Source organism: Dreissena polymorpha, chromosome 3 (assembly GCF_020536995.1).
Source record: "Dreissena polymorpha isolate Duluth1 chromosome 3, UMN_Dpol_1.0, whole genome shotgun sequence".
Lineage (NCBI taxonomy): Eukaryota > Metazoa > Mollusca > Bivalvia > Myida > Dreissenidae > Dreissena > Dreissena polymorpha.
Window position 1 is genome coordinate 64,305,175 of NC_068357.1, and position 27,834 is coordinate 64,333,008.

At 35.8% G+C, this 27,834-nt stretch overlaps 2 protein-coding genes and 1 long non-coding RNA gene across 9 annotated transcripts in view; 1 reads left to right on the forward strand and 2 right to left on the reverse strand.

Annotated features, from left to right (window-relative positions):
* LOC127874489 (HBS1-like protein) overlaps nt 1–20,601 on the reverse strand; it is a 65,370-nt gene extending 44,769 nt beyond the window's left edge. For 6 of the 7 annotated variants that reach the window (XR_008046947.1, XR_008046949.1, XM_052418845.1 and 3 more), the window contains exons 1-5: nt 20,452–20,601; nt 18,295–18,363; nt 16,021–16,179; nt 13,815–13,949; nt 11,501–11,554 (exon numbers count right to left, since the gene is read on the reverse strand). Coding sequence is in view for 5 of the 7 variants with exons in the window: in XM_052418845.1 (XP_052274805.1) it covers nt 11,501–11,554; nt 13,815–13,949; nt 16,021–16,179; nt 18,295–18,363; nt 20,452–20,494 (460 nt within the window). In the remaining 2 variants the exon portion in view is untranslated. Of the gene's footprint in view, nt 1–5,478; nt 10,710–11,500; nt 11,555–13,814; nt 13,950–16,020; nt 16,180–18,294; nt 18,364–20,451 lie in introns of those variants that run through there. The other variant, XM_052418848.1, reaches the window with a different exon arrangement.
* LOC127874501 (uncharacterized) lies at nt 93–5,308 on the reverse strand. The gene is made up of 2 exons (XR_008046954.1): nt 3,163–5,308; nt 93–3,016 (listed from the first exon to the last, which is right to left on the reverse strand). It is a non-coding gene; the product is annotated as an uncharacterized LOC127874501 (long non-coding RNA).
* A 107-nt stretch (nt 20,602–20,708) lies between the features above and the next one.
* Nucleotides 20,709–27,567, forward strand: LOC127874495 (inosine triphosphate pyrophosphatase-like). Its single transcript, XM_052418857.1, has 4 exons — nt 20,709–20,832; nt 21,352–21,459; nt 22,360–22,552; nt 26,764–27,567. Exons 1-4 carry the CDS (start codon nt 20,773–20,775, stop codon nt 27,066–27,068), a joined length of 666 nt encoding a protein of 221 aa, XP_052274817.1. The 5' UTR covers nt 20,709–20,772; the 3' UTR covers nt 27,069–27,567.
* Nucleotides 27,568–27,834: the final 267 nt, after the last annotated feature.

Here is a 27,834-nt window from a genome sequence, read left to right on the forward strand (position 1 = left end):
AGAATAGCAAATGGGTAAAAGAGTTGTAAATTATTTTACATTACTAATTTAACTGTCTTTTTAGGCCAGTAATGAATGCAAATTATAGTGGGTTTAATAGTTAATACCTTTATTGATACTGATGCTTAAAATCAATACAACAAATAATAATAACAATGTGGATGAAACACTGATAGACATTTTATTGGGGTCAAATAAGGAAATACTACTGGTATTTGCAGACTTTTCGCTCAAGACTGTCCAAACACACACAACAACACATAGGCAATGACCTGCTTACTTTAATTGTATATATTAATGCAAAATACATATGATATACAGATTTTGATCATGCAACAAGGTGACAGTTCATATAACAAGAGCACTAATATGACACAATGACGTTCACTGGATTTATCCGTGAGTAACAAAAGTAACAACTTTTGTCTGAATACTACTAATGTTGACAAAAGAGAGCCGAAGGCAAGTTTTGCTTACCAAGGACTTGAAGGAACACAACTGTTCTGAGTAGGTTTGGATGGTCCCACAACCATCTCAAAACCATTTCAAAACTCTGCCAATGTTTCATTTGCACAAATGTTGCGAGTAGGTTTCATGAAGATCGGACATTAAATACATGTGACTTCTTGAGTGTTCACAAGGTTTCACTATGGCCACATAAGGAAAACTGCACCACCCCATGCCCAAAAATTCAAAAGACTGGTCCCATTTGTGAACTCGACACAGATATCATCAGAACGAATTTTCAAAGCAATCAGGCTTATAGAGAGCTCATAAGGTTTCACTATAGCTTCCAAAATGCTCATTTATATTTTTTGTGTCACAATATATATGTAAATTTCCGGCTACGATATCCGAATATTTACAAGCAAACGTGAGATTGGCTTCAGGCAGTTTCTGAAGCACAACGTAGTTATCATGAATTCGTAGTACTTCCGACGCTGCCTAAAAATGTTGACGCTGATATCGAAAACAAACAAGTTTAATCATGCATTGCAAACATCTTTCACTCATTCACTAGTCATTAAGCAAGTCTTTTAACTGAATGAATGAAATATAACTTCAGTTTAAATTGCTTGATTTTTCGAACAACTGTACAAGTATCATGAGATGCTGAAATCTATTTTTAGCAAATTCAACTTTGTGATAACAAAAGCTGTAAAAAAGATGTGTTGAAATGATTGTGCGAGTTACTTTCTTGCATAACATCAACAATATACATGTATCTACACTTTTACCTTCACCAAAATAATGTCCAACACAGCACCTGACTTGATTATATATACTTGATTATATATAATATATCTTCAAACAAGAGATGTGTTTGTCAGAAACACAATCCCTCATACTGCGCTGCTTTGAAGCCATATATATGACCTTTGACCTTGAAGGATGACTTTGACCTTGACCTTTCACCACTCAAAATGTGCAGCTCCATGAGATACACATGCATAACAAATGGGCAATGTTAAAGTTTTCGGACAGACAGACAGACTGACGGACAGTTCAACAGCTATATGCGACCCTACTGGAGGCATACAAAATAGAAAAAGACAGTCAGATTGTCAACTGCTAAAATGTCTTAATTAGAATGCAGCTGATTCAGATATTCATTTACTATTAAGTATTCTTAAAACAATCAAGTATAAACACATATGCAACATTGATTTTTTTTTATATCATCGAATATAAGACATATATGCCTTAAGTTATTTACACAATGCAGTTTTCATAATCCTTTTATATTCAGCAAGTGACTAATGTACATCAATCACAATAATTTATTTACAAACATTTTTCTTTCTTTTTTTAGACACTTATATATTTTTTTTCTTTCTTTGCTTTCCTTTATTTTCTTTTGTCAATTTCACTGATCTTATCAAGATTTCACCCTGCTTTTGTTTCAAAATCAGTGATTTGTCTCTGCATGACGTTCACTTTATACTTGTGATCGAATGCCATGTTCTCCCCAATTTCTATGGTCTTTGGCATGACTGTTAAGTTACTAGTCTATGCAATATAAAATTGAGCCTCGCTCTGGTAAAACCACACGAAATGCCTGTTTGTAAAGTGTCGTCCCAGATCAGCCTGCACATGCTTATCAGGGACGACATTTTCTGCAGAAACTGGATTTTTCGCTAACAATAGACTTCCTTTGAACAAAAAATACCATAACCGCGGAAAATGTTGTCGCTGATTAGAACGTGAGTCGCGCTCTGAGAAAACTGGGCTTAATGCATGTGCGTAGTGTCATCCCAGATAAGCCTGTGCAGTCTGCACAGGCTAATCAGGGACGGCACTTACCGCCTTAACTGGATTTTCGAGTAGAAGAGACTTCCTTTAAATGAAAAATACCATAAAAGTGGAAAGTGTCTTCCCTGATTAGCCTGTGCCGATTGCACAGGCTGACCTGGGTTGACACTTTACGCGCATGCATTAAGCCCCGTTTTCTCAGAACGCATCTTACATGATCTCAGATGACACTTAACACACACAAATTAAGCCCTGTTTTCCGAGAGCTAGGGCTAATATACAAGAAAACATTCTACAACAAGAGACTGTGTAACAATGACATTGAGTGTATGAAGAGTATTGTATTAATCTACAATTGAGTATTTACAAACAAAGAAATGCATTGAAAATGAGGAACTCACTCTCATTAACAAACAAAATATATAAATAAACAAACAAGATGTGTTTGTGAAACACATTGTCCCCCTATATGACGTTTGACCTTGAAGGATGACCTTGACCTTGACCCTTCACCACTCAAAATGTGCAGCTCCTAGAGATACACACGCATTTCAAATATAAAATCGCTAGCTTCAATATTGCAGAAGTGACATTACTTGAGCAATTTTGACCCATATATTTGACCTTGAAGGATGACCTTGACCTTTTACCACTCAAAATGTGCAGCTCCATGAGATACACATGCATGCCAAATATCAAGTTGCTATCTTCAATATTGCAAAAGTATTCATAAAATAAGCGATTTGGGCCACATATATTTGACCTCTGACCTTGAAAGATGACCTTGACCTTTCACCACTCAAAATGTGCAGCTCCATGAGATACACATGCATGCCAAATATCAAGTTGCTATCTTCAATATTGCAAAAGTATTCATAAAATGAGCGATTTTGGCCACATATATTTGACCTCTGACCTTGAAGGATGACCTTGACCTTTCACCACTCAAAATGTGCAGCTTCATGAGATACACATGCATGCCAAATATGAAGTTGCTATCTTCAATATAGCAAAAGTTATTGCAAAATGTTAAAGTTGGCGCAAACCAACCAACAGACCAACCAACCAACAGACAGGGCAAAAACAATATGTCCCCCACTACTATGTGGGGGACATAAAAAAGAGAACAGCACAAAGCGCCTATTCCCCCCCCCCAGCACCTCCCAAAAATGTCTGTGATGGCCTTTAAGTACACACCTTAGTTCACAGACACCATTTGTTCAAGACTTTAGCTGGAGATCTGCTTTTTTTACACCCCACTTAACCAAGATTCAAACGCAGTCTTTATTTTGTCAAAATAAACATTCTGCCCAAGTTTCATCAAGACTGTGTCATGAATATGGCCTCTAGCATGGTAACAATATTTTACCTGGTTACTCAGTATTGTGATGCACCTGACCCAGATTTAACCTTTGCCTAAACATGTCAACAAAATCATTCAGACCTAGTGACCTAGTTTATGGATGGACAAGACCTTGATTCCAACTCAACCTATATATTTTCCAGATAACAATCTGACTAAGGTTCATCAACATTGGATGAAAAATGTGGCCTCTAGAGTAGTGGCAACAAGCTATAAGTTACCAACGCCTGACATTGGGTGAAAAAAATTATAGAGACAGAAAACTTTAATTCATGACCTTTAAACTTGGATAGTCATCCTGACCTTTCACTAAAAAGCATGGGAGTTGAACATGAAACAATGTCTGGTCATTAGGAAGGATAATCCAGTCATATCAAGATCTTAAGTTGGAACCATATATCTATATTAGGTCAGTTTCATTCCAATATCAATTATTTTTCCAGTTATCAAGTACATCAATATCTAAAATCAGTGAATATGATGCTGACCCCACACTGCCCATTTGGATTTAAGATATTTTTGAACATGGTTTCAATAAAATAGCTGAATTTGTTCCTGAGCTAATGAGCAGGAACCATTTATCTTTTTTTAATAACAGTGACCGTGACCCCTTCTGCAATCTTTAATGAAGTTTTCATGTGACATATCTATGTATGTTATAAAATATCAATAGCTCAATTTGTATTTAGTTACTAAGCAGAAACTTTTTTCAATACCAGTGACCCATACCTCATGCATGCCGCATGCAACCCTGGCAAGGTCTAGATTTGTGGTATTTACATATTCAATATCATGACTATAGCTACATCTATTCCTGAGTAACTGAGCAGAAACAATTTTTCTACTGTTACTAAACATGACTTATCATGACTTTAACCTTGACCCTAACCATTTGAGTGTAACAGTCTTTAATTAGGACACATTCAAACTAGTTGCCGAACTTAGCATACTGTATCATTTAAATATGGGATTTTTTTTATATGCTTGAGTGATTGATATCCTTGAATCCATTTCCGAGAAACTAGCTTACCGAAAAACTATAATCTGCCTTTTTGTATACATGAACATTTCTTGGTTTAACCCATTTATGCCTAGTGAACTCTCCCATCCTTCTAAATTGGATCAATTTATTTCCAAAATTAGGGATGTCTAGTATATTTATTTCTATATTTAGAATGTTTCTTACAGAAATTCCTTTCAGCAAACTGTGCAGACCCAGATAAGACGCCGCATCATGCAGCGTCTCATCTAGGTCTACGCTGTTTGACAAGGCCTTTTTTCTAGAAGCTAGGCATAAATGGGTTAAAAAAATCTATAATTTTGACAAATTACAAACTTACTAGAGTAATCAAACTTAGTATATGGGGTGATCATAATAAAGAACAAGAGCACCGCCTTGCGGGTGCAGACCGCTCATCTATTTTCTTTTTAAAGGTGAAGGGACTCTCAATTTCAATCACAAAGGAGGGAGGGGTGGAGTGAAGAGGGGTGTATAGTGTGGGGGTGTGGTCATTTATTACATTATCTTCCCAAAATGCGAAAAAAAAATGCAAAAAAAAAATTAGGGGTGGGGGGAGGGGATTCTTGGGTGCGATGGTCAAACGGTATTTCAAAAATAAAATGATAAAAATAAATATTTGTTTTTTTTAACCGTTTCAAAAAAATAATTTGGGGGGTGGGGTGGGTATAGTGTGTGGGTGTGGTGGTCATTTGTGAGATGATCTTAAAAAAAAAAAATGGGGGGAGGGGGGATTCGGGGGGGGGGGGGGGCATGGGGGGGGGTTTGGGTGGAGTCTATTGTGGTATGTCAGGTAAGAGTTGCTTTGTCAAAGTATCAATCAAATCTCATCATAAATAAAGCAGTTATGGCAATTTTAGCAAAATTTAATAATTTGACCTTGAGAGTCAAGGTCATTCAAAGGTCAAGGTAAAATTCAACTTGCCAGGTACAGTAACCTCATGATAGCATGATGGTATTTGACGTTGAAAGCAATAGCCTTGATTTTTTAGAAGTAAAGTGGATCGAAACACAAAATTTAACCATATATTCAAAGTTACTAAGTCAAAAAAGGGCCATATTTCCGTAAAAATTACAACCAGAGTATGCAACTTGTCTTTTTACTGTCCACTTATGATAGTTTGCGAGTGTTCCAAGTATGAAAGCAATATCTATGATACTTTAGGGGTAAAGTGGACCAAAACACAAAACTTAACCAACTTTTTAATTTTCTAAGTATAAAGGGCCCATAATTCCTTCCAAATGCCAGTCAGAGTTACATAACTTTGCCTGCACAGCCCCCTTATGATAGTTAGTAAGTGTTGCAAGTAAGAAAGCAATAGCTTTGATACTTAAGGAATAAAATGGACCTAAACACAAAACTTAACCAAAATTTTCAATTTTCTAAGTATAAAAAGGGCACATAATTCTGTTAAAATGCACGCCAGAGTTATCTAACTTTGCCTGCCCAGTCCCCTCATGATAGTAAGTAAGTATACCAAGTTTGAATGCAATAGCATTGATACTTTCTGAGAAAAGTGGACCTAAACGCAAAACTTAACCAGATGCCGACCCCAAGGTGATAACAACAGCTCATAATATTTTTTCTAAAAAATAGATGAGCTAAAAATGCATGTTTCAAGTTTGAATGAAATCCCTTCAGCCATTCCTGAGCAACAAACTTACCCAAAAACTTTAACCTGCCTATACTGTGCATAAGTAACCTTTTAACCTTGAAAAACGTCAATAAGTTACTAAACTTGGCTTTGTGAGTTTATATGAATATGGGGAATACAACTCATATTTTTAGTTTTACCTGAAATAGTTCTAGCCATTTTACCATTCCTGAGAAACTATTTGAAGAAACAAATTAAACAAAGCTTAGATGCCAACGCTGGGTCCTATACAATAGCTTGCCTTATCTTCAAAAAGTGAAGCTAGATTAAATTTTTACAAAAAATATATATTTTTTAAAACAAATAATTATTGAAAATTACACTTTTTTTAAATGTGTCTATATAATATGCTACTACAGTGTACTGCAATAAATGTCTACAAACATCATCTAAGAAGCACAAAAATAGTATCAGAAGCATTTTAATATAGCAACATGTAAACTTAATGAGAATAAGATTGCAATTTAATTTCATTTGACATTTTGATTTGATATTTAATATATATCTATAAACAAACATACAATGCAATTACAAATATTCAACAAGAGATGTGTTTGTCAGAAACACAATGCCCCCTATTGCGCCGCTTTGAAGCCATACATTTGACCTTTGACCTTTAGCCACTCAAAATGTGCGGCTCCATGAGATACACATGCATGCCAAATATCAAATTGCTATCTTCAATATTCAAAAAGTTATGACCAAACTTTAACGAAGGATAAAGTTTTAGGAACGAAAAATCCAATGATATTTGACCTTTGACCTTGAAGGATGACCTTGAACTTGACTTTTCACCACTCAAAAGGTGCAGCTCCATGAGATACACATGCATGCCAAATATGACATTGCTATCTTCAATATTGCAGAAGTTATCAAACTTTAACCAAGGTTAAAGTTTGTGACACACACATGCAATCACTGACTGACACAATGACAGACACAGACAGACAGGCCAAAAACAATATACCCCCGATCTTTCGATCCGGGGGCATAAAAACGTCCATTGGATAGACCTCTCATTTGCATAAAATAAATTATTGTTTGTTCCCTTTCAGCAACCACCAAAGCAAAATAACCAAGATCCAAATATTTGTATTTTCCTTGTGATGAGAAATACTGTACTGATCATCTTAGCAAATTTAGCATATTTGGATACATAATTTGATTTTATATCTTACATTCATATGAAAATCTCACATGTCTTTGACCAAACATAAAACAGGCCACTGTTTACACTTACATTTTTGTATTTATCTGAATTAAATGTAACAGGCTTTCATATACTGTACAAAATGTTCAGACAGCATTTCAGAAACATGTATATAGACATGTTAATTAGATGTTAGCATTTAACTGATTTGCATGATACAAACTAAAATGTAATTCCAAATTAAAATCATGCAATTTATCAAATGCTACATATTTCCCCATTGCTTTTGTTTGTATAATTGTCAATCCCGTAAAACACTAATTAATTACAATAGTATTTTGATAGAGCTAGTTTTTTTATGTTTTTTATCTACTGTTGATTGATGGCTTTTGGACATCTTCCATGTGAAAAGCATGAAACATAGACAAATAGCAGAATAACACGGACATTTAGACAAACAAATCAAATACATCATAGCAACACTATTTAAATCTGGAAAATTTGATCAAAGTAGTAAGGAAAAAGTTTTACTTTTATTAACAGAAAGTTTGTATTTGATTTCCCCAAATACTATGACTTTTCAAGTGTTTAAACTATAGTCAAACAAACACAATGAGTTACTATCTACCTCTATATACTGATAAGAAAACAGCTCTAAGTTCACTCCACAGTGATTATGTCAAGAGAAATGTTATTTATTTTGCAAACAAATCAATGTACAATTTAATTAAAATTATGAGCTTTCATTCATTTCATTATATAAAGAAATCAATCAAAACAAGGAAACAGTAATCAGACACTAAAAATCTATGTACAAATCACAATAAAAAAAAGAGAGTATAACATACAGTTAGGAAAGTACATGTACCAGTATAGGCAAATGTATATACAATATAACACACACACACATGTATGCAATAAACAACACACCATTGAGATCATTAATTTGCCGTTAATAATGTCTGCCCTTTTCCAATTTTACTAGGTAAACTTTGTAGCTCAGAAAAAATGATTATTAATTTGTTTGCCCAATAAAATGTACAAAAATGTATGTAGATAATACATGAATTATTTAAGCAAACAATATGGAAGTAGTAGCATATTAACCGGAGACCAAATGGAAAATTGATAACTGGAATAAATCAAATCTTCATATATTTACATGCACTTAGAAAACAATTACTGCAATTTTACAAATGTTTACATAGTGATGTCAAGCACATCGTGAAGAATGTGTAACATAACAATATTGTATATTCCTGGAGTGATCATCATGTGTAAACAATCAAACAATCATTCACAAACATAAATTATTTGTTCACTGCTACAACAATCTTGCAACCTTTAAGTTAAATACATGTATAACCAATTCATTTGAACGACATTTCATATCTTCTGTAAGAAGTTTGGTACTCCAAATTTAACACACATTCTTTTAATTTATCATTGTCAGTTTATGTTTGTTCATATTCTCCTCACAAAATGCTTACTTCTCACTACGTCTGTGGAATGCCTGTTTTTGACTTTCTTTGACAATATCATCTGGAGAAGGTTTTTTATAATCAAATACATTAATTTCTTCATTGACTTTTATTTCCTGAATCTTCTTTCTACAATTTCTAGCCTGACAGCTGTATTGAAACCCTTTATGCTTATATGCAACAGCCTTTCTAGATGCCTGCACTTGATGCTCAACAACAAACAGCAGCGATTTCCCAATGACTGATGGACCTTTCAACATATGCTTTGGACATTCAAAACTGACATCCTTGTTCAAACTCAGAATTTCTCCCAAATCATCTTCTAATTGAACAATCTCATCTGCAATATGTTTCAATTTTGGATCAGAGACAACTTTGTCTTCAAGACTTTGAGAATCAACCTTGGCACCTTTACCATGATTTCCTAGAGGATTAGCCGTTGTTGTTTTATGTTTAATGAGATCTGCCAAAGACAATGTTTGCATCTGTAACTTCTGTACATCTGTAGACATAGCCTCAACATCTCCTCTGCTTTCACTGGTCTTACCTTCTTCAACTAAATTTGCAGATTTTGCAGTAGGCTTTGCTTTTACAAGGCTGTGCTTTTCCACCAAGTTAGACAATGAGAGCATTATCTGTGTTTTATCGCTTTTGTTTGACAGCAAACTGGCTGATAACATTGATCCAGATTCAGGCAGACCCACTAATTGTCCTTCCACTTTCTTTTGAATGGTAACACTAGACCTTGAAGCACCATGGGCCTCAGCCAGTTGGGCTAATGACAATCCAGGTGAGACTGATGAGCTGCTAGCAGACACTCCTGACACCTGTGTTGATCCAGTGGATTTGGAAAGAGAAGCTGTAGGCACTGGGCTTCCAAAGGCAGGGGAAACTGAAGATAACTTGGAAGACAATGGCGAAGCCCCTGCACTTGACACATGCTTCTTTGCAAGGTCAGCTAAGGTTAGACCACTAGTTGAGAGTCCACAACTTGGACTAAGTCCCGTAGAAGAGAGATTAACTGTGGCTAGGTCAGCTAATAACGGTTTATCTGTACTTTGGTGAGATGAAATGCTTGATGGAACCGATGAAAACTCCACTAGGTGATCTCCATTGGATAATTTGTCTGAGGCATGTTTAGTCAGGGGTGATGTACTTGGTATAAAAGCTAATGAACTAACTTTGCTACTCATCTGATCTGGGCTTGATAGAAGCTTTGCCTTGTGGGCTTCAGCAAGGACTGCCAATGAATCTCCAAGCCTAGGAGATTTCTCGACACTATGCTTAGCTGCCAGCTCAGACAGAGACAATGTCTGACCACTGGTTGGAGTGGAATGGCACAAAGTGTTTGATGTTTGTTGACCTTGACCATTAGATGACTTTGGGGGCCTGAGATCAGTATTATTATTTGTTTCATCAGCTGTTTTGATGCTTGAGCTACCAGATAGATAATGCAGTTCAATTTTAGACTCACTGGCTGGTTTTGGTAATGACTGTGAGCTACTAGAATTTTGGTTCGCATTCCCATCTGAGCAAATGATCTGAGTTTGTTTACCTGAATTATTTGCTAACTGTTTGATTAAAGATTTATATTGACCAAGGTCTGGTCCCTTATTGTCTATTCCACTAGGAATTGTTGGAATTTTTCTGGCATATTCGAGGACTGAAGGACTGGTGGACAAACTTTGTCCAAATTTCAAACTTCCTGAGGGATTTAAAGGAATGCCAGAGAAAACCACATCCCCTGAGATAGAGTTCATATGAGAGTCAGTATTGTCATAATCTAGTTCTTACCTTACATGGGCCATTGTGGATACAAATGCCATTTGTGGATTCAGAGCAGAGTTAAGTTCAAGGCACACACAGACCAATTGTAGGTTGGCAACAGTAATTGGAATAATGAAAAAGAAGAAATAAAGGCACCTTGTTAAGCAATAGTTCTGAACTGTTTTACAAAATTAGAATCACCCTATATATTAGCCTCTCCCGGGAAAATAGGGCTTTACGCATGGGTGTACAGTGTTGCCCCACATAAGCCTGTGCAGTCTGCACAGGCTAGTCTGAGACTCAACATTCCACTTTTATTTAATATTTCATTTTAATGAAGTCTTTTCAAAACAAAACTCCAGAATAAGCATAAAGTGTCATTCCTGATTAGCCTTTGGTGACTGCACAGGCTAATCTGGGAAAACATTTGACCCACATGCATTAAACACCATTTTCCCAGAGCCAGGCTCATATCAAAACACATGTACAGAACATAGACAACACAGAACATAGACAACACAGAACATAGACAACACAGAACATAGACAACTGTTCATGCACAGAACATAGACAACTGTTATGGGGAATAGAGAAATTCTCAAAGTACAATCATTCTTTATATATATTAAATGCCAGCTTCAAACTATTGCACAAGAGGTTTATCATTTCAGATAAGTATGCCCTTAAACCAATTACCTTGAATAGGCTTCTCATGTTTTATTACAACATACATGTTTTATTGTATTTGTCAACAGTTTTGTCCATGCCAATCATGGTTGAACAGACACATAACCCCCGAAATGTCTGTCATACCTTGAGATCGGTTCCGTCTGTTGTCTCGAGGTTCACGCTGGGGTTTTGGGGCCTCTGAAAGGGAAGTCATATAAATAATATAAACATACACTGCAGTATTATAAAGCTGTTAATGAGATTTGTTTTATCAATTATTAACTTACAGATGCATGGGTTACATAACAGACTTTTCCCCAGGTGGCTTGAGCAAAACCATACTGCTGCGCCTTAACTAAGAAATCTTGCTGAAATGATGCTTAATTTTCAGAGTCTGCAAGCTTTCATTTGACTTTTGTTTGCATTAAGTAAACAACCATTCAAATCATGCATGTGCTAATCAGCTGTTCGTGCATAGGCACTTACACAAGAAATGTGTCAGATAAACTGGTTTTTTCATATCTAAATTAAGTTTGGTCCAGATTTTTGCACCTTATTGCGCATCACATACACACTCGTTAATTGCGAGAAACAATAACCAGAGGTTACTGATCATGGAACAGATCAGTTCTAATCAATCTCAACAACCACTGAGCTGTAGATTCAGCATAAAATAATTGTTTGTAATTTATAAAAAAGGTTTGCCAAATGCACTACACATTTTTTAACCAAAAGTAAAGATTTCATCATTCTCTGGCTATCTAGTGTTTATTAAGCAATAAATAAATTAAAGCCCACACTTTCCAGGATGACGTTACATTGAACAAGAAAGTAAAGGATTAACTTGACATACATGAGACCTGTATGTACTTAGCTAGGATTTTAATTATGTATGATGACCTGTATAAATCAGCAAAAGTTTCGAGAAATATAATCATGAGCACTTGAAACGTACTTAATTGGAATAATGTCTTAAAACAATATTTTACATGAGACATCAAACTTGTTTCGTGTCTGGCAAACAAATGTATGTGTATGTGTATTGGACAATTCATTCAAGTTATCTTCCTTTTATTTTGCACTTATTTTTACAAAATGTCAAAAAATGGTAGAAAAAAAATTGACATCATGAAAACAAACAAAATGAGGTCATTTTACTCATCTGGACAGATTTATCCCATCAATTCTGAAACAAGGGCTGTTTGTAAAACATGCATGCCCCCCATATGGGCTGTCAGTTGTAGTGGCAGCAATTGTGTGAATACGTTTTTTGTCACTGTGATCTTTGACCTAGTGACCTGAAAATCAATAGGGGTCATCTGCCAGTCTTCTCAATGTACCTATGAAGTTTCATGATCCTAGGCCTAATTATTCTTGAGTTATCATCAGGAAACCATTTCACTGTTTCAAGTCACTGTGACCTTGACCTTTGACCTAGTGACCTGAAAATTCATAGGGGACATCTGCAAGTCATGATCAATGTACCTATGAAGTTTCATGGTCCTAGGCGTAAGCATTCTTGAGTTATCATCCGGAAACAATTGAATTTCGAGGCACTTTGACCTTGCCCTTTGACCTACACTGTAGTGACCTGAAAATCGATAGGGGTCATCTGCCAGTCATGATCAATGTTCCAATGAAGTTTCATGATCCTAGGCGTAAGCATTCTTGAGTTATCATCCGGAAACCATTTTACTGTTTTGAGTCACTGTGACCTTGACCTTTGACCTAGTGACCTGAAAATCAATAGGGGTCATCTGCCAGTCATGATCCATGAACCTATGAAGTTTCATGATCCTAGGCGTAAGCATTCTTAAATAATAAATCCGGAAACCATTTTACTGTTTCGAGTAACTGTGACCTTGACCTTTGACCTAGTGACCTGAAAATCAATAGGGGTCATTTGCAAGTCATGATCAATGTACTTATGAAATTTCATGATCTAGGCGTAAGCATTCTTGAGTTTTCATCCGGAAACCATTTTACTATTTTGAGTCACTGTGACCTTGACCTTTGACCTAGTGACCTGAAAATCAATAGGGGTCATCTGCCAGTCATGATCAATGTACCTATGAAGTTTCATGATCCTAGGCCTAAGCATTCTTGAGTTATCATCCCGAAACCATTTTACTATTTCGAGTCACTGTGACCTTGACCTTGCAACCTGAAAATTAATAGGGGTCATCTGCCAGTTATAATCAATGTACCTATGAAGTTTCATGATCCTAGGCCTAAGCGTTCTTGAGATATCATCCGGAAACCATCTGGTGGACGGACCGACGGACGGACCGACATGTGCAAAACAATATACCCCCTCTTCTTCGAAGGGGGGCATAATAAAACTGAGTTTCGACAATCTGTGTTTAAGTTTCATAAAGGTTAGATGATGATGGGATAAATTACATGATCAGACATTCATCCTCAACACCTTCCCCAAACCGGTACCCCCACTCCTTACCTTGCTGATTAAGCAGCTCGTTAAATGCCCCCTCGATGCTGAAGTTGTGCCTCACGATGACCTCCACAATGACATGCTCAGGCACACTGTCCCCCAGCACACTGCGCACCTCGTCAAGGCACGAGTTCAGCCGCGCTGTCAACACACAGACACACATTAGCCTTGCTCTGGGAAAACAGGGCTTAATGCATGTGTGTCAAGGGTTGTTTCAGTCTGCACAGGCTGTTCAGGGATGACACTTTCAGCCTTAACTGGATTTTCTTTTAGAAGAGACTTTCTTTAAATGAAAAATTCTATAAAAGCCTGAAATGTCATCCCTGATTAGCCTGCGCTGACCGCAATGGCTAGTTTGGGACGACACTATACCCACATACATTATGCCCTGTTTTCCCTGAATGCGGCTCAAATGTCTATCATTCTTGAATTAGTCCGCACAATTATCCAATTGTTTATCTTGTATGAAATCATTTTTAAATGGCTTTACACGAAATAGCAACCATGTCAATTGTTTGCGATGTAGAAGTGCACAAAGTATGGTTTAGTTTGCGATTCTAGATTAACTTAAAGTAAACCTTTAGCAATAGTTGGGAACAGTTTCAAACTTTTCATGGTAAAACCAGGATTGGTGTTTAACACAGGGCTAAATATCTAACTACTTCTTAGTTTTAGGATTCTCCAGACTTCTGAAGACCAATACAAAGCAAACACACATGAGCCTCTCTCTGGGCAAACTGGGCTTCATGCATGTCGGCACAGGCTAATCAAGGACCACACTTTCCGTCTAGTGGATTGTCGTTTAGAGATTTTTTTTAAAGAAAATTCCATTAAAGGGAAAAATGTCGTCCCTGATTGGACTTCCGACTGCACAGTGTCTGGGACGACACTTTCTGAACATGCATTAAGTCCCTTTATCCCACAGCCAGGCTGGCAAGTAAATTAGCCACATAAGTTTGCAAATATGCATTTAGGAAACTAACAAAATGGGGAAACACATAAAGAGAAATTAAAATTTTTATACTCATTACATGCTAGAAATCCCATACAGGAATGAGAAAACTTCTGGCATACCATCCATTAGGTATAATAATGTGCCAAAACTAATTTTGAGCCAGGTGATAAGCTTAAATCTATTTCAAGTTTATATGTTCTTGTGCCATTCTCATCACTGTATGTCGTGACCGAATCGAGACTTCTATCTTTAGATTTGTAATTCAGCACTCTACCCACCTAGCTGGTAATTCCAAGCTAACCAAACAATGCATTTCATGCTATGATTATTGTAGTCTTACATCTGAAATCAATTCTTAACCCTTTCAGTGCGGGAACCGGATTTTGAAGGCGTTTGCAAACAGTTTGGATCCAGATGAGACGCCACAGAACGTGGCGTCTCATCAGGATCCAAACTGTTTGCTATTGTGATAAGTGTTCTTTGAAAAAAATCGAAGAAAATGCTAATTTTAGAAATTCAGCAGAAGACATTTTAGCAGACGACAAATTTCCCAGCATGCAAAGGGTTAAATTAACACCATTCTGCTTACTCTGCATCAGTATATTCCTAGAAGGCTAGCTCAGATTGTCCTATACATGGACTCGGAAGATTTTATTTGCCCTAAGAAATACAGGGGCTTGCTTTGTTGACTTGTCATTTTCAATGACTGTGATCTTAGTCTTGAAAAAGGATTATCATTATCTACTTGCAATTTATAACTGCAGTGAGATTCTCTGTCAAATTTGGCACTGAAATACGGCCACATTTCCAATCTCAACAAAGTATTATTTTTTCCCAAATGACTGCCTGATATTCACCAAAAATGTCTAAAAAACAACCAGACATTCCCAAAAGTACTTTTAGTCCACAGGACTGCTCTTATTTATTATTTACCGCACAATTGGACCGGCAACATAGCATTTTCAATCGGACCTGTCTTTAAAACGTCGGTCAGGTCCGGCACTTTTGGGAATGTCTGAACAAGATGTTTAAATAAAAGTTCAACATTTAGTTTATTTCTCTATTGAGCTCTATAAGTTTAACCATAGTAAGCATTAAAATATTAAAATTTATCTGAATTTGTGAGCATTTGTTAGGAAAACAAAAAAAAACAACAACACAGATTTCCCAATTTTAGTCAAAATAACACTATTTTTCCAATCCAAAGAGCCAAACCCACATTCCTAAATGAGATGAGAAGTTGCAATGAATGCTCACCTTCGTCAATCTCTGAGAGGGTAGGCCTAGCTGGGTCATGTGACACTCTGTGCTGGGTCAACTCCTCCCCTGGCTCCTCCTCCTCATGTATCACCTCCTGCTCATCCATGTAGTTGGCCAGGGCCACATTGCGGTCACGGTCGAAAGTGAACTGCTCCGCTGAAAACATAACGTATCCAGTTGAAATCAAATATGAGACTCGTACTGGGAAAACAGCGAGCCTCGTTCTGGGAAAACAGCGCTTATAATGCATGTGGCATTCAGAAAATGTCATCCAAGATTAGCCTGTGCAGTCCGAACAGGCTAATCGGAGACAAACTTTTGTTCAAACTTGATTTTCACGGCTCATATCAAGGTACTGTATATATTTAAATCATCCTAACACACACATTTTTTAAATAATCTTATTTATAACAAATAGAAACTCAAATCATAATTGTAGACTCAGCGATTTTTCTTCCCCAATTGGGAAAAGTACCTGTACCATACCAATTGGGAAACATAAGCGCAAAAAAACCTGAAATTGGGAAAATTCGCATCGTTAAACATTCAAAACGGTAATTATGTGTTTTATTAATTGCTTGGTATCAATAGCACAAATCAACTCAAATATTGATTAACATTCATTTTGGCTTGAAATGTCCAGTGTCAGTGCTCATTTTGTTTGTTTACTTGCAGATACTGCACTTTTCCAAAAAAAATGGACAAAATTTTCCTTCCCTTTGGGAATTTTTCAGATGCCAATTTGGAATTTTGTAGTTTTTCTTCAATTGGGAAAGTACCTTTTACTGGCAGGGCTCAATATAAACATAAAAACCAACTTGCCCTGCCGGGCAAGTACTTAGAAAATCTACTTGCCCTGAACGTAAAGCCACTTGCCCAAACATGAAATATCACATTAACTGTAAACCTCATATTTTTTAATAAAGATCAAAATTATACACCACAAAACCTTTTTTATTTTTGAACATTTAACAAAATGATTACAGCAATTAAAGTCTTATTATAGTCTAAATTAAATGCTCTTTGTTCTTTTTTGCACTTGCCCAGGCGGACAACTAGATTATAAAATAACTTGCCCGGACCCAACTTTCACTTGCCAGGGGCAATAGGACAACTGTTAATGTTGAGCCCTGTACTGGTACTTTATAAAGAAGGGAAAAAAACGCTGAGACATTACAACTGCAATAATGCTTTTCTTTTTCCCTTTTGGCATAGAATTCCTTGTTTAAAATGTCTTCACTGTCCTGTAATGTCGCCACCAAAGATGAATAAATAAAAACACTGCAGACTTGGTTTTCAGGTTATGATTGAAATCATTGTTACCCAATACTTTGTGAAAAATATATCTGGTCTTACTGAAATGTAGTGTTTTGTCCTGTAATTGAATATTCATTTAAATGTTTGAGAATGGTGTATATAAATATATATATCATTGCTCCAGCTAGCAATAAATAGAGTGGCGCTGCGCCCCTCTAAAATTTGCCCACTTAAAAAGCGCCCCTCTATTTTTCTGTCAAATGCCCTTTTAATCTCTAAATTCCTGCTTTCAGGCCGTATAAATCGCCAGAAACATTGACATGAATACACAGATAATACCCTTACATGAGTGCCTAGGGTGTATTAAGTCAACACATTGTGAACAAACAAGCCCCAAGGCCATGGTTTGTTATCAGATCACTAATTAGCCTTTTGTTGCAGACAATAGTAACATGCTGTGAAAGATTATCTCTGAGGTCACGCTTGGTTAGGCACACTCACACTCGAATGAAATCAAACTCGGCACTATTGATTTTTTAAAACTTCTGAATTCTTTGGCTATATTTTTTTTGTTTGCAAAAATAGTGATTTTTAATTCAAAATACCTATTAACATTTGAAAATTAATCATCTTTTTTTTATGCGAATATGCGGTTAATTTTTAGTCCGAAATTACGGCATGGAAAACATATTTGTGTTTGGATTTTATTTCTGAACTTTAAAACACTGTCTGTCCTCAATCATGATGAATTTTAACATGAATAGGGACAGACAGTTTATATATATATATACAATGTACAAGGTATTTAAGCTATTTTTAGTTTAAAACACATAACATATCTATTTGACTGTTTTCATTTTGACAGAAATGGAAATAAGCATCCGTCCTAATATGAGAGGCCCTTGGATTGTTATTTTTCAGAAAACTTACATGTCAACTGTATAAAAAGTATTCAAATAACAAGGGAGAGCAGCAGCAGTCAAAATATAAGCTTCAAACCCTGTTAAGCCTCACCTGTTCCTGGTGAAATGCAGTAGTTGTCTTCCACTGAATGTCCATAGACATCATCTTCGTCATAGTAGTCTGAAGAAAATATACATAAGTATAGCAATGCATTTTTAAAACCCAGCTGGAAGTTGTTGAACTGATTTAGAAATAAAAATGCTACAAAAGATCTCAAAGATAACAACTGCATACATACACAATTTGACAGAATTATTTTGTCTGCTATAGTTCAGTATCCTTTTGCAAGAAAACCTAGAACAGTACTGGCCTTGCAATTAATTTATTTTTTGGAAACCTGAGACACCATTCATTTAACTTTGAACAGTGCAATATCAAAAGGTTGCTCCATTAAGGGGCCTCGCTTTGTTTAGGCAAAGACCTATAATACTCTATATATAGGTCTTTGGTTTAGGGCATAGCTTGACATGGATGTAAAGTCCACTGATTAGATAATGTTAAGTTGATTACCACTGAAAGTTGGGCACTTTGTTAAACACAAAATATACTGTTCAGTTAATATAAATATGAAATGGTTTTAAACATATTATGTGATTGACTTTGTTTGCTATTTAAGATCGGAAGAATGACAGCATAATCTTGTTTATCCTCCGGTGACCTAACAGGGCTTTTTTTCATCTTTTTGGGAAGATAGCCCATGGCTTTGAAATTGGGAATTTTATCGTCATTTTCAAGAAATTGGGAAAATAAATTGAGATTTAAAACTACATTAATGAGTTCAGCATCTTTAATCACAAACACCAGAAACACCATCATGATCAACAGTTTTCCAGATAATAAGCTCACACAAAGTTTCAGTCACATCATGCACCATTATATTAGGAGGCGCTTCATCTTCTTCTGAAGAACTACTGCTATCAACATGTTGAATATAAGTCAGCACTTTGCTATCGGAAATCAACGATGCCGATGCAAAAGAGTCACTTGCTATTAAATCACTATCATTAACAATGGAAGGAGTTTCCATGGGAAGACTTGTACTTCTTGACAATGTTTTTTTTAATGACACTTGCTTAAAAAAATCAACAGTTCTCGTTTTGCCGCCAGGTTTTTCCTTAGGAATCTTTTTCACGTAATATTTTAAATTGCGCGACATCTTTGTTTCCATTCAGCCAAAATCACAAAACGCTTGAATTTCATCGCAAATATATAAGCCCCTGAACAACACGGAGAATATCGTGCACACGAATAATTCCCGTGTTATCCAAATTGAGGTATAGTCTAAAACCCGTACGAGACCGGATCGGACTACGCTTTGTTATGTTAAAAAGCAAAACAGCCGATGTGATTAGCGTTTTGATTTTACCAATTGGAAATTTTTTAGCAAATTTTGGGAAAAAAAGTATACTTTTTGCGATTGGGAATATAGCCTAATTTCGGCTTTAAAATCGGGCAAAAAAAAGCCCTGCCTAATATCAGTGTATTAAGAAAACTGAGTAACAGAATTTCTGCACTAATGCAAACAATTCAACAACAAACAATTGTTTTTTTTAATTACTGTTATGTTACTGTATTGTACATGTAACTCGTGTGCTGATGTTGACAGTTCGCGGTAATTTCACAATGACCTTTGTTTATGCCCTGCTTAAGTCTGTATTAATCAAATACATATTAATCCGATAAAACGGGAACCAAAACGCACATGGTTGTCTTGATTCTCGTTGTGGAATGTACTCATTAGTGATGACGTAGTGTATTTCGCTTTGCCGGCGAGGCAAAATTCTTCGGATACTTTCGATATCAGATAATGCACAAACAAGTGCTCAATAATTTCATAAACACAAACTTTCGACATTTGTTAAAAGAATCAAATGAATTTGGGCATAAATTCACGTTTTTAAAGATTTGATGACATAAACGTCAAATCAGGATATCAAATTATATGAAAAACAAGTAGACAATTACAATAAAAATCGTGGACAAGTAATATCTGCTTGCAGACAAATAGAATGTTGCTATCAAGTTATCAGTGGACGAGTGAATGATTCAATTCAGAGATGTAAGACAATGGATCTGCAGAATTCCTCTGCGATTTTTTTAACAAGAGACATGTTAAAGGGAGATAATCATAATGTGTTGGTTTTTATTATTTTGTTTTCAAATACAGTACACAGTGTGTTTTATATTTATCATGTAAGCCTTATTTACCATCTTCGTAGTTCAACGCCCGCACATTTCTGTGTCGTGACATGTTTCAGTTAACCTATCATAAGGGCATCTGGTCAAATCACTTAAATTCAACAACTTTCATTTCTCTTCGCCGGTTAGTGTTTATGTTATGTACGTATTATTTAATACGCATTTAATCATAATATAAGTCCGTGTAATGATTAATTTTATAATTTATTTCAACTTAAGTAACATCTCATGTAAGTTAAATCACAGTGCTTGTCAATATATTTCTATATTTAATTCATTCGAAACCAAACATTATAACCAAAGAAAGCTGGCAAAATCCGCAACAAATGCATGTGGGCTTCAAAATATTGTGTTAAGAGAAGCAAACTAGCTTTTTATTTAATTAAATGTGTAAGTTAATGCAATACAGTCTTAATTGTGTATAGTTTTGGTGCATTATATTCCTAAATAACCGTTAATGTACGCCATTTATGATTTTACAGTTTTGGGAATAGTTTTCGGACCCGGCGAAATCGGATATTCGAAGGCTCAATAGTACCAATAAATACATAAAATTATACATTTGAAGGAAGTTTTTTATGCTTAGTGTCCAGATTTGTTTATAGTATTTTTATGATTTCAAAAATCATGATATTTGTAAGATATTCTTTTGATACGAATTTCACTACTTAGTTGACTTAATGTAATATACAATGTAGAAGTGAATCTGTCACAATTCAACAGCTAATTAACAAAGCTTACATGCTTATTGTTGGTATTATTCAAATATTTGAACAACTTGGTGACATCTTTTAAAACATGAAATAACATGACTTTACAGTAAAAAGAACCCACAAAAACCGTTTTGTTTATTCAGGACCTCCCAAGGTACATATTGTACAATTTATAGGAATTGTTTTTGCATTTCAGAAAATGTCAAGTGCCAAGAAAGTACAGAAACCTATTGTGATTGTTACTGGCAATAAAAACAAACTATCTGAATTTAAACAAATACTTGGAGATGATTTTCCATGTGAGGTAAATATCAGTTGTGTCAGCTACCTCTGTATAGTTAAATATTTTGATTATTTTGCAGGTATATAATGTCAGAAACAACAAATAAATATATGGTGTTAATCGCCTCAAGAATCTTAAAATAAAATAATTATTGTTATGTTATGTAATTTACCTGTTGCAAAAAAGTTATGTAATTGAGCGGTTGCAAAAACAAAGTCAAGTTTGCTCTTCCCTTTTTTTTCCAAGGATTTAAAGATAATTGATTGTATTCTACAGTCACTTACAAGTTGAATATTGACCAATAATTTCCCAACTGAGTTCTTGCATGACAAGTTGCGACTGTCAAGTAATATGAGGCTTATGATAGGTCTGGCTTCCATTTTATGCAACACTCAAGCTTATTTTAGATAATTTTGTGACTTTTAATATTCATATTTTCCATTATCATAACAGCACTATGCAATTGTCCATATTCTGCCTTAAGCCTGTAATATTAAAGGTTAATTCACTTGCGTTTTGACCACAGTTACCTTCATTGTTCAAAAGGATGTCAGAAGAGTTTTCTCTTAATGTTCAGGGCCCCAACACAAATTTTAGTTTATGGGCTACATCTAATGAGTCTTGTTCTGGGAAAATTGGGCTTAATGTATGTGTGTTAAGTGTCATTCCAGATAAGCCTGTTCAGTTTGCTCTGGCTAATCAGAGACAACATTTTTCTTTAAGACTAGATGTTTGTTTAAAAAAGATTTCCTTTTAACAATTTTATAACAGAAGTATCAAAAGGGTGGCCCTGGTTAGCCTGTGCAAACTGCACATACTTATCTGGGACGACTTTTAAAGCTCAAGCATTAAGCACTGTTTTACAATTAGCAGGCTCTTATGTTTTGCCTAAATTGACATTGTTTTCCATGATCCCGATAGGTTGTCAGTCAGGATGTAGATTTACCTGAATATCAAGGTGAACCAGAGGACATTGCCCGCAGCAAGTGTGAGCTGGCCGCCCAAACCATCAAAGGACCCTGTCTCACTGAGGACACCAGTCTGTGTTTCAACGCCCTCGGAGGCATGCCTGGCCCGTACATCAAATGGTTCTTGAAGAATCTTGGACCAGCAGGTGATAAATATTTTATTTGTGAATGCTGGATTTTTAAAGAAACAAATACTGAAAATCAAGGAATATTTTGCAAAATATTTCAAAAATAAGGTTAACCCATAAAAAATCAGTGTTCCTTATAGCAATAGCCAAAATGTTAACACTAGATGTGGTATGGTAACATTGATTTAACAAGATACAAAATGCTGGTTTTTATTTTTTGTGGCACAAAATATTTCATTTTAATTTCCTGCAACGATATCTAATAATCCATTCATGCGACACACAAACACTAACATGGTACATGAACATGTGTTGAATATATTGTTCCACAAAATATATGCTATATGGAACATTGATTTTTATGTCCCCCACTATAGTAGTGGGGGACATATTGTTTTTGCCCTGTCTGTTGGTTGGTTGGTCTGTTGGTTGGTCTGTTTGCGCCAACTTTAACATTTTGCAATAACTTTTGCTATATTGAATATAGCAACTTGATATTTGGCATGCATGTGTATCTCATGGAGCTGCACATTTTGAGTGGTGAAAGGTCAAGGTCAAAGTCATCCTTCAAGGTCAGAGGTCAAATATATGTGGCCAAAATCGCTCATTTTATGAACACTTGCAATATTGAAGATAGCAACTTGATATTTGGCATGCATGTGTGTCTCATGGAGCTGCACATTTTGAGTGGTGAAAGGTCAAGGTCATCCTTCAAGGTCAGAGGTCAAATATATGTGGCCAAAATCGCTTATTTTATGAATACTTTTGCAATATTGAAGATAGCAACTTGATATTTGGCATGCATGTGCATGTGGAGCTGCACATTTTGAGTGGTGAAAGGTCAAGGTCAAGGTCATCCTTCAAGGTAAAATATATGGGTCAAAATTGCTCATGTAATGTCACTTCTGTAATATTGAAGCTAGCAATTTTATATTTGAAATGCATGTGTATCTCATGGAGCTGCACATTTTGAGTGGTGAAGGGTCAAGGTCATCCTTCAAGGTCAAACGTCATATAGGGGGACATTGTGTTTCACAAACACATCTTGTTCGCTTTGCGTTTTCGGAGAAAACCCGAGGCATTGTCATAGCCAGCTTGTCGCCTGCCGTCTGACGTCCGCCGTCCTCGTCGTGCTAAAACCTTAACATTGGCTCTAAAATCAAAGTGCTTCCACCTACAACTTTGAAACTTCATATGTATATGCACCTTGATGAGTTCTACATGCCACACCCATTTTGGGGTCACTAGGTCAAAGGTCAAGGTCACTGTGACCTCTAAAAAAAATAAAATCTGACAGGCTTTTATGTATTCAATACTGCACCCGTAGCCGAGCGTGGCACCCGTTATGCGGTGCTCTTGTTTATATGTTAGCTTCATTTGTCCAAATATTGTAAGAAATATTCGTTGATTTTAAGTGTGTATGGGCTTTTAACTGTAATTGTATTTAATCTAGAGGCAATGAATTATTATTCAAAGTAATGTTGTATTGCAGAAAGTTGATCATGCTTTTTTTGTACTGTCTGTTTTTGCATATTGTCAGCAGCTCTCTAGTTTGTAAGTTTTACTCATGAATATTGTATTTAATATTTATGTTCAGGGCTTTTCATCCTTATATAAAAGAGGCTGATATTCGGCTACTTCCCAATTCTGAAAAACCATATTTTTTCCCAATTTGGGCTGAAAAAATTCCCCAAAACCGATTGATTTTTCCCCGAACATAAAAAAGAATAAACACAGCTGATATTGACATGTTTACACTTTGTGTAATTGTTGTCTGGTATCAATTTGTTTGCCCCCAGTAGGGTGGCATAATTTTTTTTATGTAGCTGTTGAACTGTCAGTCAGTCTGTCCGTCTGTCCGTCCGTCCGAAAACTTAAACATTGGCCATTACTTTTGCAATATTGAAGATAGCAACTTGATATTTGGCATGCATGTGTATCTCATGAAGCTGCACATTTTGAGGGGTGAAAGGTCAAGGTCATCCTTCAAGGTCAAAAATAAAAAAATACAATCCAAGGGAAGTAATAAGCTTTAAAAGGGAGATAATCTCTAAACCTGCCAAATGATATATTGAAATTTTATTTCAAAGCGGCGCAATAGGGGGCACTGTGTTTCTGACAAACACATCTTATGTTTCGCTTCCAGTTTAGTTCAGTGCAGGTATTTCCCCATTACCGCTAAGCCGAATTTAGTATTCATGTACCAGTCTAGTACAGAATACTCCGTAGTACGGGTTTTATTGTTGGTTTTTGCGCGAGAGCAAGGGAGGTCACTGGTGTCATGGCTGAATTTTCATTAAGAAAATCTCACATAACGGTAAATATTACAGAAAATCAGTTAAGAAACGAAAGCTCCCTGACTCTAAATTAGATAGAAACTTCATTCGACTGCGTTTAAAAAAAAGCAAGCATGACGCCAGCAATAATTCTTCCGACAAAGCCGATCTTTCCGTCGTTGTCGTTGATTAGTTGTCTCGATCTGAAACAGCTGCATGTACTAATGAAGCTGTTAGTTTAAGTCAGGTAGAGGGGGTTTGTAAGCAATCCAGTGATGAGGTTCTGTTTTAAAATATAGCTTGCCAATCTTTAAATAGAATATTTTCAGGTCATTAAAATTAAAGTTTAAACCATTATTGTGACTGTTTAAAATTGATTTAATGATAAACCTGTTATGAAATGCTTTCAAAGTTTTTTCCCAAAATGGCCATTTATCGCGCTTAAATTTCCCAATTTGCAGATGAAAAGCCCTGATGTTATTGATTCCAGTATATTTAGTAATAATGTTAAGCACAATTTAACTATATTCAGGGGTCTGTCAGTCATTTTCAGAAAATTCATTTAAAGCAAAATCCTGCTTTTTCTCACTTGATTTCATGAAAGTATCTGCCTTTCATTATTTTTATGCAAATGTGACCAAGAAGCTAACTCTAAAATATATGTTTTGTCATAGATACAGTTTGTGTTGTTTTCATAGTATTGAATTTATGTTTCTCCAAAACAATGTATTCAGAGTATTACACAATTATGCAGTAATAAAATATCTCTTTACTTCAGTATTTTACCCCTAAACATTTCATTTAAAAACTTCAAGCACAAGAATCATGATACTCTGGATTTAAAAAAATCAATTGAAATTCCTGATTATAATTAAATTAGTCTCCTACCAGGCTACCAGTGATGTCTATTCGTCTCCTCTTCCTACAATGAAACTTAATATTCTTCATTATTAAGCAGTGTTATGGTGATAGGCACAAGCTTTTTCAACCAGAGATCAATCATCTGGAGGATGTGTATAATCAAATCTGGGCTAAATTATTCGATTTCATGATGAAACATTACAATATAAAGAAGTGAATTTCTTACAAGTCTATATACAATGTATTAAGGGCTGTGTGAACTTAATGCACATTTGTTAACTTGCACCTGACCTGTAGGGCACTCATGATTTGCATGCAAAACTTTGTTAATATTAACATATTACATGAGGTAACCTTTGCAGTGCTCCAGCTAGGCCTATATTGAAGAGCACCCCGCCCTGCCCCTCCGAACCTCCGCCCTGCATTTCCTAAGGCCCCTCTGCCCTTACAATTTTTTTTTTTTTTTTACAAATGATAAATAATTAATTTATTACATTATAATTAATTTATTTGTCATTGTCGACATTATATTTGAATGGTTTAATAATTATGGGAATAATATATTCTAACATATAAATTAACATGCAACAGGAAGCATTCCAGAAACGCCCGTGCTCTCGTAAGCGCCCTTTTGACAAAGTACTGCGCGTTGAAAGTGTCCTTTTGACAAAAAAGCCCCCCTGCCCTTTTTAAATCCTAGCTCTAGCACTGCTTTGTATTGACTGACTTATTTATCTCTCAAGTAATTGTACAAAATATATATCCTAAATTCAAGCGAGCCTGGGAAAACAGAGCTTTATGTGTCCTCAAATATTAGCCTGTGGTTTGTGCAAATAATCAGATTGGACACTTTCTGCCTAAACTGAATTTTTATTTAGTACAGACTCCTAAACACAAAAATTCTATAAAAGCTGAAAGTATCCCTGATAAGCCTGTGCCGTATGCTGAGGCTAATCTGGAACCACACTAGGCACATGCATTAAGTCCTATTTTCCCGTAATGAGGCTCACTTTAAGTTTGTTTAAGCCCTATGCCAAGTGAAACTAAAGCTGAGAAACTTTCAAAACTAAGACTCGCATCATTCTGTTTCAGGTCTACACAAGATGTTGACAGGATTTGAGGACAAGACTGCTGAAGCTGTGTGCATATTTGCGTATTCCTCAGGTGAACCCAACTCAGATATCCAGCTGTTTGTGGGTAGAACCCCGGGAACAATAGTTGAACCCAGGGGACCAACAAACTTTGGGTGGGACCCTTGTTTTCAACCTGACGGCTTCTATCAGACATACGCTGAGATGTCGAAGGATCAGAAGAACACAATCTCACACAGGGGCAAGGCAGTGCAGGCATTTAAAGACTTCATAATGAAACAGACTGGTCCTGGAGACAGGAAATGATCCATGTGTTTGTGTATCCACAAATTGCGCAACTGTATTGTTTTAACATGTATCAGTTGTTTTAAAATAATTTGAAAAGAAAGATTACGATTTCATTGTATATATAAAAAACAAGAAATCAAAAGTCTTGATAGCTCTTTGTTTTTCTTAAATTTAGTAATGAAAATTAATTACTGGTAAGTCAGATGCTCAATATAAAAATCTTTAACGTCAAGTATACGTTGCATTTGTATTTATTAAATCTATGTATATATATCTGAAATTCATTATTTTATTGACTCCTGTACATTGTGACTTAATGTTTTTAATGAAAAGGGGAAGGTGTCGTCTGTGTCTGTTGCCTGTGACTACACATGCAAATCTGGGATGATACTCGAGCAATTGTTGGATGTTGTTAGCGATTTCAAAGGGTGTTAATTTGCTCCTCATTAAGGCAAAATACATCAATTTTCTGTAAAAAACTTCTCCATACCACAAATTATAAAAGTCATCAGGTTTCCATATGAGTTGTTATTGTATGTTTCTTTACATTTCTGGATGAATTAATCTTCGCTGAATCGCACTACATTGCCCGATTTTTAAAAAAAAATGCGAGAGATGTTGGAAAAAACCCATATAAAACCCACTCACTTTGAAGAGTTATCCTAAGCACCACCTCGGAAGTAGCAACGCCTCATTTATAAATGCATCACAAAACAGAGGTGGGGCCATTTATAAACAGCCGTGTATCTGAGTGAAGATGTATACACTGAGTGAAGACGTATTC

Coding starts and splice junctions, on each gene's coding strand:
- LOC127874495 (XM_052418857.1), top strand. CDS start 20,773: ATGTGGGCTTCAAAATATTGTGTTAAGAGAAGCAAACTAGCTTTTTAT. Junction 21,460..22,359: donor GAGATGATTTTCCATGTGAG/GTAAATATCAGT, acceptor TGATCCCGATAG/GTTGTCAGTCAGGATGTAGA. Junction 22,553..26,763: donor GAAGAATCTTGGACCAGCAG/GTGATAAATATT, acceptor ATTCTGTTTCAG/GTCTACACAAGATGTTGACA.